Source organism: Cervus canadensis, chromosome 8, assembly GCF_019320065.1.
Source record: "Cervus canadensis isolate Bull #8, Minnesota chromosome 8, ASM1932006v1, whole genome shotgun sequence".
Lineage (NCBI taxonomy): Eukaryota > Metazoa > Chordata > Mammalia > Artiodactyla > Cervidae > Cervus > Cervus canadensis.
Genome location: NC_057393.1, coordinates 48404408 through 48419276, shown reverse-complemented (window position 1 = coordinate 48419276; position 14869 = coordinate 48404408). Strand labels below are relative to the sequence as shown.

Below are 14869 nucleotides of genomic sequence, written 5' to 3'. Positions count from 1 at the left end.
TTTTCCTATTGAATTTGTTACAATATTGTTTCTGTTGTGTTTTAGTTTTTTCACCAGGAGGCATGTGAGAACTTAGCTCCCCAATCAGGGATCAAACCAGCACCCCCTGCATTAGAAGGGGAAGTCTTAATCACTGGACCACCAGGGAAGTCCCCCTTCCTTTCTTAAGAGGGGGAAAAGTTACTCTCCCTTACCCAGTGCTTATAACTAATGTATTCAACGAAAAACAGCTTGAAATATTAACATTCATAAATCAGACAGAAATTTAAGTTCTTGACTGAAGTGCTCACTGGAAACCAGACCCTTCTTTCTACAACATGGTGTAAACAAAATGTCTATTTTATTGCAAAAGTCCTGGAATGATGAGTCAGAAACTGCATGTAACAAAAAACATGTTTCCACTGGATGGCACCCAGGAATTCCTGTTTGTAAAGTGAAATTTTCTTTCCTAGCCACACCCATTTACAGAATTCAACTGAAAGACACTGAAGAACAGTAGTTACATAAATTACCTCTCATTCCACAGGCATTTTCTGCAGGCTAGGAACCAATGACGACTTCCAGTGAATTGAGGCAAAGGACGACTACAAGGAAAGTAGTGGAGTCAGGGGAATAAGCCTTGGAACAGATAAGGGTAGATACAGAGAGGAACCTAGAAACCAGTGCAAGGGGTGCCTGGGCTAAAGAAGACATATGCTTTTATTTTAACTTTCTAATTAGTAATACATGAATGTTTTAAATTCTGGAAATCAGAAGATATACTAGTACAGAGTGACTCACACTATTAATCTGAGGGGGAAAAAACAACCTCAACAAGTACTCTGCACTTAAACACTCGAGGTAACAGGTTAAAAAACTCCAGTAATACAGGAAATTACCTACACCCAAGGGAAAGCTAGTTACTTTTCCTCCTTTGGGATTGGAAATCAAAGAAAAGTACTAAAAATATACTGCCACCTGAAAAATTCTTCACCACATTCTAACTGATGCTAAGAATATGACTGCAAAGAAGATAACATATCCACTAAATTTGTAAATTCAGTGGAGTGGGAGATACTAGCACAATTGGTGATGTAACAAAATGATGTGATAAACTTCAAAGTTCTGAAATAAGGGGGAAACCTAGCATTTTTGAATACCTACTTCATTTCAAGAATAGTAAATATTAAGACAAAGTCACTCATAAAGCCAAATACCCACATGCATAAGAGAAAATCAGAAAAACTTAAAGCAAGAAGGACCTTATTTTCAGCATGAATATTCTCATTTTTTATAAAACCAAGCCTTTCTTTCCCTCTTTTCTGTGGCAGAGAAGGCTAAAGGTAAGCAAGACCAACAGAGACTGGATGGAGAACAGGAACAGACACTAAAGGGAACGAATCTTATTAGAGAAATGGAGAAAAGTATGTTGGAGTTTTTGGGTATCCTAAAGTTTCAGAGCCTATGTTGACACTAGCATTGCTAGTGTGTGGGAAGAGATCACTTGGGTCTTTGAACAGCAGATGTAATAATGGAGGTAGATGCTTCCAATGGAAAGCGTAAGTCCACAGCTGGGTACACCTGAACGGGAATTGGGTGATGACAGAGGTCTAATGGCCCACAGGTCTAATGTCATAAGAGATGGGGTGTGGGGAAAGGAATAAATTAGAAGGTTGGGATTAACATATACACACTACATAAAATAGATCAACAAGGACCTACTGTATAGGTAGGTCTACTGTATAGGAATTCTACTCAGTACTCTAATAACTTCTATGGGAAAGAATCTGAAAAATAGAAATAAATGTATGTATAACTCAATCACTATGCTTTACACCTGAGACTAACAACACTGCAAATCAACTGTACTCCAATGTAAAACGAAAATCAAAAAAGAGAAAGAAATGGGGTCTAAAGTCAAGGACCATGGCTGATAGCAATCTGTGCTTTCAGTTCACCAGAGTAAAGTAAAGAAACACCACCCATGACAATGTTTACTATTTATCAAACTTGGTAACATTGGAGGAAGGGGTGGTAATAGAACTTTGCAATCCTACCTTTGATTCTCCAGAGAAGTTAACCTAATATATACTTATTTTGAGCTAACTCATATCCAGATGTTTGAAAAGTACATCAGTGAAATGCAGACATCTGCAAATCATAACACAGCACAAACATTTCTCAGCCTTTTGACTTCATTCTCAAAGATTTTCCTTACTACCTTCAAGAGCCTAAGATTGGCATACAGTAAGTTTTTCTAGAAGGGAAAAAAATAGAAAGCAAAAAACTGACTAAGTTGCTATGGTGATAAAGAAAACACACCAGCTGATTACACTGAAAAAGATGTAGTGAAAACCACAACTGAGTAGCTTGAATTTGTCTTCCTTTTCCTAGCTGACTCAAAATCAAAACATACAAAAAAGTTCTTAGTGACTAAGTAAGCTTTGTTTTTTATGATGAATCATTAACTAAATACATTCATGTAAATTCAAATGGTTTTAAAAGTTACTTGAACCTGGATCTTTTAATAGGGTTTGATTTATGGACTAGAAATTCAATTCCCACTGGTATTGTGTCTTTTCAGAAACTACACTCAATAACCAAGAGTTCTACCACAAGCATAGAAACCCATAAAGGCAGAGAGGACTTTTATTAAACTCTTATTAAAGTTCATGTACTACTACACTTGTCATTTACTCATTAGAACCTATTTTCTCAATAATACAATCACCTAATTCGCAATGAAAAACATAATTTAAAATGAGGAGAGAAGGCAAAGAAGCAGTGAGAAACCAGTACCTACCCCAGCAAGTAATGGCCATATAAAATACTCGAAGTCTCACAAAAATTCCTTCAGCCTCAGGAAGGAGTGTTTAGTTCAGGAGCTAAGGACTGCTTTTGAAAGTATCCATGTAAGAAGGCAGGGAACCTTCATGGTTTTAATCTATTATCAAAATTTTTATTTTAAGCACTTTGGAGAGATAAATCTAAGCCTTCTGGAAGTGAATGTTTAGCAGATGCTGAAAAAATAGAATGGAAAATATATTTCTTTCCATTAAAATTTCAAAATTACGTAACATATATGTCTGTTTTCATCAAAATTCAAATAAAGGAAAGGAGATGTCTCCTAATTACCACTTATGACCTCATTCTTTAGGGATGAATATTCTTAGCAACTTAAATGTATATGTATCCTTCCAAGTCATTTCCCTGCATTTATGTGCATACATACCTATAGAACAAATAGCTCTGTTTTGTGCTTAAGTATTTAACTTACTGCCCAGTGGATGGAGGAAAGAATATGCATTAAGGGGGGAGGGAAGATTCTGTTAATTTTTGTTTTAATGATTCCTTGCTCTGATAATAATACTAAACTTAGTCACACCTATTCATACCAAATAGGTCTTGGGAATGATGCTAGTAAGACTTGTGAATATAAAGTAGGTAACATTTAGTAAAAGACAACAATTTGTTATAAAAAGGTTCAAAGAGGTAAAGGCTCAAATTTTCAGATATCTAGTTTCATATCTATTATTTACAAGTCTAGGAGATATCTGAGAGGGATCTTAAGAGAGGAAGAGAAGAATTATAGGGATACTGGAGACAAGGTAGGGACAGGTACCACAGAGACTCTACTTTGCAAGGATAAAGTTGAGAAAAATATATGCCTGTATTTTTTCCTAAGGATAATTTTACACCAGATTTCCTTTATTTTCCAAAATCCAATCCTCTTTCCTAGTAACACTTCTTTCCCTAATACCATTTTTCTACCAGTGTCACAGAGGAGAAAAGCGAGTTATCTTTGCCTCTCCATTCCATACACCCTACCTGTAGGGGAATCCTGAAGCTATCAAGGAGCCAAGAATTGGTTCACCAGAACAAAAGGTGCTCTTATTCACCCAGGAAATTCCAAGGGCTTTAGGAACTCTGTATAGGGTGCTCCTGCCACCCCCCATAACTCTGGAAATTACAAGGATTTCAGGGGCTCTGTGTTAGCAACTAGAGTCGAAGGCCAAATATTAAAACAATGGGCATGCTCAGAACCCCTATCACTCAGGAAATTACACGGGTTTTAGAAGCTCTGTATTAGTAATCAAATGAGTATTTATGCTTTATAAAACCTTACTTTTCACTATTTACACTCTGTCCTCATGATCCCAACACACACAGTCCTGCCTCCTGCTAGAGTTATCGTCACCGCCTCTTTGACACCTCTTTATCTGAAATGACCTTTTCCCAATCTAAGTCCTATTCACCTTTCCCTACCTCTAGACAAAGACAGTCTATCTCTGGCATCTTCCTTGCAGCAACATATTATTCAGAGTGCTTTCAACTGTCACTAGAATCCGCCTGCATGGGTTCCATCCTTGGTTTGGGAAGATCCCCTGGAGAAGGGAATGGCTAACCACTCCAGAATTCTTGCCTGGAGAATTCCATGGACAGAGGAGCCTGGTGGACTACTGTCCATGGGGTTGCAGAGTCGGACACGACTGAGCGGCTAATGTTTTTTAGGAAAGGAAAGTCAACCTTTATAATTTTCATTTGTGTCATCTTTCACATTTTCAACTAGCCAAGAAGCAATTCAGAAAAAGTAGAAGGTCTGAGAGACTTTTGCCAGGAACAGTCAAGAGAAATAATAGCGATTCATGATCAGGTTTGCTTAGTTTATAGGAAGAGACGCCCAGAAGAAAGCCACTTAAAAATTATTGCACTGACTAGTAATAAAGTTTGATTAACTCTTATATGATTCACTTTTTAACTTTTTACATGAATAAATCCAGACAGTAAAGACTAAGAAGGTGGGTGCCAGAATCATACGGCTAGAACCTGAACTGAACCCTCCTACTTACTGCTGTGTGACCGCCCCCCCAAAGGAGTCCTCGTTCTTTAACCTTAGTATCTGCATCAGAAAATCTGGGTCAACAGTGCATTCATGAGGCTTTTCTGAGGAATCAAAGCAGTGATGTATGAAAAGCTCTTAGCAAAATGAATGGTGAAAGACTCAACAAATGTTATCTATCACTGTTATCCCTTGTTTTGCCAGTTGACCTTTGTGAAGGCAGACTCTCCCAGGTACAGCTGCCTTTTGAAAGGTAATCAGAAATATTCTGAACAGCCCTCTCCCAGACTGTCTTCTTGCCCTTCAGAAAACCTTTCCTGCCTTTATTAGTAGTATTTCTTACATTAACACTTCAGTCTTGATAGTGTGTACTTCAATCTGCATTAATTTCTGCCTCTGGAAAGGGGAAAACATTGATTCATTTGGATAGCTAGGTCAGTTTTAGATAATGGTTGTAGTCTTAAGACTGTTCACGGTTATCTTGTAGCAAAGGATTGGGAATACAGGTGCTTCATTTTATAACTTTCACAAATATTCACAAAAATTACTCACAATTATTTACAAGTGTTCACAAATTATTAGAACATTTGTATTTCAACAGGTATTTGTTGGGTGGAGCAGTTATAGGCCCATTTATGAACCAACGTGCTTCATTAAAGTGCTATTAAAGGTTTTTCCCTTCATTATTTATAACAACCTAATTATTATGCAAAATAATCAGAAAAAAAAATAAAAAGAAAAAAGTCTCATGTCAGAGACTACATAGGCTAGGAATTTTCAACATCCAGAAGTTGATATTTTAGTCTTTATTGGTTCCTGGCAAAGCCCTCAGTTACCTTTAACATAACTGGATATGAAACAATTTTATCAAGCAATCTAAATTATCACCAACAGCGCTAAAGCCAATTTCTTCCCACTATATAAGTTATAAAGTCTAAGTAATTCTCTACACTTAGTAATTTAAATGTCAGTTTTACTGGAGTTTGATACACACTATTGATGTTTGTCCTCAAATTTTTGACGCCCCAATTCCTGCAACGTGTCCTTTGCATAATGAGTAAGCAGTTAAGTGTTTGTCTTTCTGCATATAGAGTTTTTACTGCCAAAGCAAACTAGCTGGAGGAATTCACACAAAGTGACAGGAAGACTGAAGGACAATCAGGTCTCTTGTATAGCTCTCCTCCATTATCATGGCTTTTCATTCCCTAGTATTTTCGGGGAAAGCATCTGGCTCCATGAAATAAAAAGACTTTTATAACAGCAACACCAATTCATATTTAACTAAACAATATTAAAAAGAACAACAGGGCTACTACCACAGGGCTAAGGGCTAGAGGGTAGAAGACATATAAACTACCTGTACTCTAAATGAACTTTCAGATTCAGTTAAATTTATAGATACATACTCTAAAAATACTACATAGTGTGAATTTATTCAAACTTACCTATGTTTTGACAGTTGTCAATTCAGCATAAGAGAAATAAATCTGAAACATTTATTTTCAGTGAAAGCAGAGGACGTCTCATTTTGAAACAGTATTGGTACTTTCTACAGTTTTCCCCAAAGCACTACTATTTACCACAAAATTAGATCCCAAAGGCTGAGGCGGGGCTTCAATACTGTATTAACTCCAACCCTTATCGGGCTTCCCTGCCCCACCCCTACATCCAGCTGCCCAAAGACAAGAGCAAAGACCATCTACCTCCTACTGTTTCTTTTTTGCATTTTGGTTCTTAAAGAATAAGTCAATGGGTTATATACACTTTTTCTGGGTGCTGACATTTGCAGCTAAATAAGACAATGTATCAGAATTACATCAGCTTTATTTAAATGATAATTTTAGAAAGTTCCGAGAGGAAAAATCAGCCACGGGAATTTGGACTCAACATTTTTAGTCTGAGGACTAAAAGGGAGTGGGGGATGGGAGGACTGGAGAGAAGAGAAAGTAAATTGACTCTTGCATCAGTGAACTGCTATCATCAATCTCTCTACTTCTCTCCAATGAGTTAAATAATAAATTTCCTTCTAAAAAGGTACATTAATCTCAGGTAGAACCATAGCCAATAAAACACAGAGAGTTTATTCTGAGAAAGTTAACAGGAATAATCACTGATGTTTTCAAGCACATCTGAAAAAAGTCTTCTCAAAGCAAATTCCATAAGATTAGTCTTTGCTGAAAATATCTAAGGCCTCTCTTGAAACTTTCCTTCAGAGCACGAAGCACACTCTTTTGCAAATCCTTAACAGATGCAAACCTACTGGCTTCCCTTAAATATAGTATGTGGGAAAAGAGAAGCATAAAAACAGTATGTATTATTAAATATTTACTTGGTATAAAGTACACATTAGCCATCCTCAGTTCTTAAAACCACCTGTTTCCCTTACAGAGATTATATTAGATTGTTGTTTTGTTTCAACCTTGAGAATTTTATGTTGGAAAACTCAGGTGTAAGTTTGCTCTTGAAGAAAGATTAGAAAGCCGAGGGTTGGAAAGGATGATGATGAAGAGCAGACAAGGGTCCTCCCCAACTCAAACAAGCTGGTTGAGTGAAGATGGGGAGAGAAGTGTGCTTAGGAGGGTAGGTTCACATGGCTAACCCAAAGCATTTAAAAAGTCTCAATCACCTAATACATGTTGTATTTCTAAAAATAGTTAATAACGTCCTTGTAGTATTTAATTAGAAGGGAAAAAGTAAAACCCACTGAAAATAAGTCCTTCTTGGAATATACATTCTCTGCAATAAGATGGGGATGATAAATGGGTAGGAAGATTCCAGAGTGTCATGAAAGCAAAGTATGGATGCCTACAGTACCTCTGTTTTGCAGATCATCTATTGAGTATCCTGTTCATTATCTTATGCAATCTAAAATATGTTGAAGAGCCTTCATAGCTACATAATCCTTCCCAATCCCGCTCCCTCTGTATTCCTTAAGATAATATATTCATTAGTTTATACACGCTGATTTTCTTTCATATTATCTTGCAATGCTTGCTACTACTTATTAGGTGCAATTCAGTTTGTTTATATGCTGGGATTTAGCAGTGCTTTCGGTAGCAAACCTTCTTGTAAACAGGATAAAAAGAAGAGAGAATTGCATCTTAACATTCTAGTTACTAGAACCTAGTAGGAACAAGTGCTACAATAACAGTGCTTTCTATAGCTAATGCAGTTTATTAATATTTTGCTATTAAAAACTATGGCAAGATGAAGAAGACTAACAAACTAGGGCAAACTTTGGTTGCTTCAGTGAGTTTGTGGAGCTGTGACTCATCATAGGAGAGGACCTAGTATAGAAAGAACAGAATATAAAGAACTTCAAAGAAATGAACTCAGGTCCCGCAGGAAAACAAATATCCTGGTTTAGCTGTGTATCTCTTAAGCAACTGGAAAATAATGTCAACAAGACACATAAACATGATGTCCATTCTTCAGAAACAACTACAATTTAACATTTGCTAACTTTGCCTCTTCTAACATTTTTGCTTTTCTAAGGAGCCAGAATGTGAATTGTTGGTTTTGAGAATAAGGGAGTGGACAGCAAGAAGGAAGATGATGTAGGTGGACAGAGTGTGTTTTATATAGTATTGGGGCTGGAATGGGAAATCAGAGATCAAAGAAGTTCAAAAGTTGGTTTTAAAAGAGGAAATTGAGAGCTAGAGGATAATTAAGCTCTAAAGGTTAAGTCCTAGAAGTGGGTGGGGCCAATGCAAATTTAACAAGAAGTAAAAGTAAATCATTAAGCAGTCTGAAGCAACCTTTGTTCCTGGGCTAAGAATGCCAGCAGAGCGCAAACTTTCCTCCTAGAGAGATTTCCAAAAATCATCCTTAGTAGTCAGCCAGTATAACAGAACACTGGACCTGATTTACTGAGACAAAGGGTCCAGCCCAACATCCTCTGTGCTTATTCGGCAACCTCCAGCTGGATTCTACCTCCCCGGGTTCTTTATTCTACACAATTTTTTAGTAGAAAAATGTGTTTTTAACACTGTTAAGCACGATTAAAAACGCACCGTGCGATTTTAAGGAGTAAAAAAGAGAGGGGAGCCTTTTTTTTCCCCCTCAAAAAAAAGCAATCAGACTGCAGAAGCCAAATCTACAGACATTCAAAAACTACTGCAAACCTGGTGACTATCAAATTCTAGCCGATTCAACCCCTTTCTTCAAGTACTTTCCCCCCTCAATCTCAAATGTGGTGCTAGCCTGGACCAGTACACACCCCCACAGCTACTTCATTCCATTGGCTGGCAGGCTGTCTTGCAGTCTACACCCTTTAGATCTACCGTCGGAACGCCCGGTGTTTGTCTGATGTTACACTGTTCATGTATTACCATTTTGTGTGTGTGTGCAAAGCTGCCACAGTAGGAAGATAATTTAAAAGATCGACTATAATTAATAAATTCATTTAGTAAAACTGTAGATTTCGATTCATTTTGCATGTTCCTGATCTGTCACTACTGTGAAAGAGTGAAAAAATCCGAGAACAATTATTTCATGCTTTGCATTCGCTTGAGTCACAGAAGATCACAAAATCTTGCAGAGGCAGACAGATGGGTCTGTCATTTTCTTTTCTACAAGTGCTCTTCGTCAGGACCCACCCTGTTTGTCACAGTGGCTAGGATCAAAAGAGCAGTGTAGTGTCTTCTGCATACAGCATCAACAAGCGGGGGGAGGACCAACTACGGGGTGGTGATGGAGCAGAAAATTCACTATCCATCGGAGCCTGACACAGCTGAGGCCGGGACTTGGGGGAACGGGGACAGCGTGGGAGGGCGACGGTACCAGCCCGGGCTGGGCTGAGCAGTGAGCCCCCGAGGCTGGAGGCCAGGCGGGGCGGGGCAGGGCAGGGCACAAGGGGCTCACCTCCCTTGCAGGGCGTGCGGTGCTGGCTGTGCTGGGCCCGGTAGCCCTCGATGACTTCCCAGGAGCCGTCGTCGCGCCGGATGGGGAAGGACAGGCTCAGTACATGGTTGCAGGGCTTGATGATCCGCAGGATGCCACGCACCCGGTTCCGCTTCTGCTCCTCGGTCTCCCGGGTCTTGAGGTCCTCCACCAGCTTGTCCTCCACGATGCTGGCACCGCGGTCAAAGAAGCCCTCCACCATCTTGAAGAAGTTGGGGTCGTCCTCGCGGTCGGCCGCCGCCTCGCTGTAGTGCCGCCGAGCCGGTGGCACAAGCCCGGGCTGCGGGGCGGCGACGGCTGCGGCAGCCTGCCCGCGGGCCCGGCCCAGCAGCACGGCCGAGTCGGTAGCCACGGAACTCAGGGCTGCGGGCCCGACGCGGGACAGCAGCAGCGCTTCACCCAGGCACCGGTACATGGCGGCGGGACGGAGGCCACGGAGGAGAGACGCTCTCGCAGGCCCGGAGACCGACGGAGGGAGGAAGGGCCCGGCGCGGGCTGCCCTTTTAAGCCACAGCTTCCTGCCTTCCTGGCTATCCCCTCCCCTCCGGCGCTCGCCGCCTAACGGGGAGGACGGACTTTGGGTGCCACGGGCCAATGTCGCCTGTGAATGGCAGGGCGGGGGGCGCGCACCGCCCAGGGAGCCGGGCCTCCGCCTCCGCCGCGGCCTCGCCCGGCCTCCCCGGCGGCGGCGTGAGCCGGCGGGGACGCTCGGGGGCGCGCAGTCGCGGTCGGGCCGGATGCGCATGCTCGCAGGTCGGGGGGCGGGGCGAGGGCGCCCGTACGGGGCTGGGATCTGCGGGGAAGAGCTGGAGTCTAAGGTCTGTGCGCAGCCCGGGCCTCTCCCGGAGAGGGGTTTTGAGAGGGGAGGGGGCCTCGGTGGGAAGAGGCCTACCCGCCTCTTGGGGGCGCTAAGAGTCTGGTCCCAAGACCATGGGCGGTCTGGCGGTGGGCCCGGGGTGGGTGAGTCATGGGTGTCCGTCCTTTCCGCCCGCGCGCTCTCGGGCGGGGCGGCCATCCTGCCACCCCTGCGCCTGTCTTCGGATGGCCGGGAGAAGCACCGTTAGGAGGTCGGGCTAAGAGCTTGTCTTTTCCACTGGGACTGAGACGAACTTTGGTCTTTGGAGTTGGAGTTTTGAAGTGTCTTGCAAGAAATGGAAAGGAGAAGGCTTGGGAGCTGGGGACTCCCTTGTCTATTGGCTTTTACTGCTTTAAGTTTTTAATTTTGTCCCATTCAACCACTGCGTGATGTTGAGATAGTTACGTGAATCATTGTTGTTGTATCTTTCTGAAATTTACTGTTTCCGCATTTCAGAGAGGTGTTCTCGAAATAGTTAAAAAACAACACTATAGAACTGCAATAATACTCCAGGATATTCTCAGTAATAAATGTACTAATAGTCCAGAATAGAATTTGTAAAGGTTAAAAGACATGAGGGTTTAATTATATACTTACATATACTTGATGAGAAATGCTAGTTATACACTTCTATGGGTACAGTTAGATGCTAGTAAAAGTCTGATGACTCAGTTTTTAAGACAAGCTATCAAAGGCCACAGTACCAACTTAAGTGGTTCCAGTGTACGTTGGTGATTTTAAAATGGTACTTTTTTGACCTGCAGAACGACTTTGCCTCCTGACATTCACTTTATTCATCTGTTAATTAGCATATGGAAGAGAATGTTTTAATTCTTACAGTTTTCTGTGAAGTATAAGGTGACAACCTAGATCAATTAAATTTCTTTCATCTATGCAGTATACTGTCAAAACAAAAAAAAGGTGGAGTTTATGTTTTATCTTATTTGCTAGATAGATAGTAGTGATTTATATTTGTATTGTGTTTTCAGTGGTAACTGTTCTCTGGACTGAATCCTGAATTTGTCTTGTTGGTCAAAGGATTAAGGTATCAAGTTTCCTTTTCACTTGATAGTGTTATTATATATTGCAAAAATTACAACAACCAAAAACCTTAAAAAGTATCAGAATAAAATGATTAGAATCAGTAAACATGGAAATTCAGATTAAATTCTTAGGTATGGTTTGAAGAAAGTGTTTTAAAAGCTTAGTTTTATTGCACTTCTTTATCTCCTTCTTGATAACGACAGCCTTCAGAAAAATTAATGTTTAACTTTTCTTCTTCCAAGTTTTGTTCACCTGAATTCAAGAAGTTACTAATAGAGAAGCAATGGAAGGAGTGAGTAGATTTTAATTGAGAGTCTGCTGTGTGTCGATGTCTTATGAAATGTCTCCAAAAAAACCTCCTAGATTTTTAAATTTTTAGAATCTTTGTTATATTTTTAAATTGTGTACAAGTTGTAAAAAAAAAAGTCAAACAGTAAGGATAGATTTTTAAAAGTAGAGTGAAATCAAACACCACTGCTCTCCTCACCTTCCCATTTAGTAAGTAGTTGGAATGCTTCTTTTCATACTGAAGTAGCTATTATAATTCCTGATTTTAACAGGAGGGTGAACTGAGGCTTGCAGAGACCAAGTAAATAGTTGATCATCTAGATGATAAATAGCAGACTAATATTCAAACTGTATATCTGACTCCAAGTTATGCCATTTCTAGTATTCCAAGAAATATTTTGATTACGTGTTGTATTTAGTTTAAAATTATATACTGCGATGTAAATCTGGTAAGTTTCAGCTTTACACTGATGATTGCCTTTATAAAATATACAGATATTTTGCAAATTAAGGTTTAATTATTGATAATAATTTTCAGTTCAAAGGATGGCTCGAATTTAACTTGAAAGGAATTTTGGTCATTAGATAGCATTCAATAAAGACAATTCATTTTCTGCTTTTAAGGTTTATGCATTTTCCTTAGCTGTTTCAAAATTCCATGTCTTTTTGTAGCATGCTTTTGTGTTTTCAAGTGCTTTAAAAAATATTTTAGAAGAATTATTTTAGGATTTAGAAAGACATAGCATGTAAATACAGGAACAACACGGTGGTTTTAAAAAATAATTTAATTAGAAAAGGCAATATATACTTTCTGTCTTAGATTTGTCTATTTTGGACATTTTTTTTAAATGGAATCATGCAGTCATTATGTGGTCCTTTGTGACTGGCTTCTTTCACTTCGTGTATGTTTTAAAGACTCATACATATTGTAGCATGTGTCAATATTTCATTTTTTTAATGGTTGAATAGTATTTGTTGTATGGCTATAGTCCTCTTTCATATATATTCAGTTCAGTTCAGTCACTCAGTTGTGTTCAACTTTTTGTGACCCCATGCTGCAGCACGATAGACCTCCCTGTCCACCACCAACTCCTGGAGTTTACTCAAACTCATGTCCATTGAGTCAGTGATGCCATCCAACCACCTCATCCTCTGTCATCCCCTTCTCCTCCCACCTTCAATCTTTCCCAGCATCAGGGTCTTTTCAAATGAGTCAGTTCTTCCCATCAGGTGGCTAGAGTATTGGAGTTTCAGCTTCAGCAGCAGTCCTTCCAATGAATATTCAGGACTGATTTCCTTTAGGATTGACTGGTTTGATCTCCTGAAAGTCCAGGGGACTCTCAAGAGTCTTCTTCAGCACCATAGTTCAGAAGCATCCATGCTTCAGCGCTCAGCTTTCTTTATAGTCCAACTCACACATCCATACATGACTACTAGAAAAACCATAGCTTTGACTTGATAGACCTTTGTTGGCAAAGTAATGTGTCTGCTTTTTAATATTCTGTCTAGGTTGGTCATAACTTTTCTTTCAAGGAGTAAGCATCTTTTAATTTCGTGGCTGCAGTCACCATCTACAGCGATTCTGGAGCCCCGCAAAATAAAGTCTGCCACTGTTTCCACTTTCGTATATATGTGTGTCTATATATGTGTGTGTATATATATGTATCTTCTTAAAAAATTTATTTGGCTGTGCCAAGTCTCGGTTATGGCACATGGGATCTTTGATTTTTGTTGCACCATGTGGAATCCTTTAGTTTTGGCATACAGGATCTTTAGTTGCAGCATGTAGGATCTAGTTCCCTGACCAAGGATCGAACCCTGGTCCCCTGCCTTGGTAGTACAGAGTCTTAGCCATTGGGCCATCAGAAAAGTTTTATGGCCCTCTTTTTTTATCTATTAATCTTTGACAGACGTTTGGTTATTTTCACTTTTTGGCTATCCTAACACTACTATAAATGTTCTTGTAGATGCTTTTGTTTGGACAGATACTTTCAATTCTGTTGGGTACACACCTGTTAGAGTGGAATTGTTGAATTATATGGTAATTCTCTGTGTAACCTTTTGGGAAGCTGCCCAGCTGTTCTTCACAGCAGCTGGACCATTTTAATTCCTACCAGTGGAGGATTCCAACTTCTTTGTATTTTCCCAAACACCTGTTATTATCTGGTGTGAAGGGATAACTCATTTTGATTTTGATTTGCATTTCCTTGATGGCTAATGATGTTGAGCATCTTTTTATGTACTTATTGACAGTTTTTATATATATATGTATATATTTTATATATTAATTAATTTTAATTGGAGGATAATTACTTTACAATATTGTGATGGTTTTGCCATACATCAGTATGAATTGGCCATTGGTATACATGTGTTTCCCCCCCATCCTGAACCCCACCTCCCTCCCCACCCTATCCTTCTGGGTTGTCCCAGAGCACTGGCTTTGGGTGCCCTGCTTCATGCATAGCACTTGCACTGGTCATCTATTTTACATATGGTAATGTACTTGTTTCAGTGCTATTCTCTCAAATCGTCCCACCCTCGCCTTCTCCCACTGAGTCCAAGTCTGTTCTTTACATCTGTGTCTCCTTTGCTGCCCTGCAGGTAGGATGGTTGGTACTGTCTTTCTAAATTCCATAAATATACATTAATATTCAGTATTTGTCTTTCTTTTTCTGACTTACTTCACTGTGTATAATAGGCTGCAGTTTCATCCGCTTCATTAGAACTGACTCAAATGTGTTTCTTTTTATAGCTGAGTAATATTCCGTTGCTTCCTTATCCATTCATCTGTCAATGGACATCTAGGTTACTTTCATGTCCTAGCTATTGTAAATAGTGCTGCAATGAACATTGCGGTACATATGTCTGTTTCAGTTCTGGTTTCCTTGGGGTGTATGCCCTGCAGTGGGATTGCTGGGTCATATGGCAGTTCTGACAATTTGTATGTATTTTTAAAG

General features: G+C 39.9%; 1 protein-coding gene and 1 long non-coding RNA gene across 2 annotated transcripts in view; one reads left to right on the top strand and one right to left on the bottom strand.

The window, feature by feature from the left end:
- Positions 1-10426, bottom strand: part of GLUD1 (glutamate dehydrogenase 1) — a 36465-nt gene extending 26039 nt beyond the window's left edge. Inside the window, exon 1 of the mRNA XM_043476186.1 lies at positions 9683-10426. Coding sequence (XP_043332121.1) covers positions 9683-10136 — 454 coding nt within the window. The 5' untranslated portion in view covers positions 10137-10426. The remainder of the gene's footprint in view (positions 1-9682) is intronic.
- Positions 10427-10435: 9 nt separating this feature from the next.
- The window catches only part of LOC122446245, a 39491-nt gene continuing 35057 nt past the window's right edge, over positions 10436-14869 (top strand). Inside the window, exon 1 of the long non-coding RNA XR_006270828.1 lies at positions 10436-10539. This is a non-coding gene — a long non-coding RNA (uncharacterized LOC122446245). The remainder of the gene's footprint in view (positions 10540-14869) is intronic.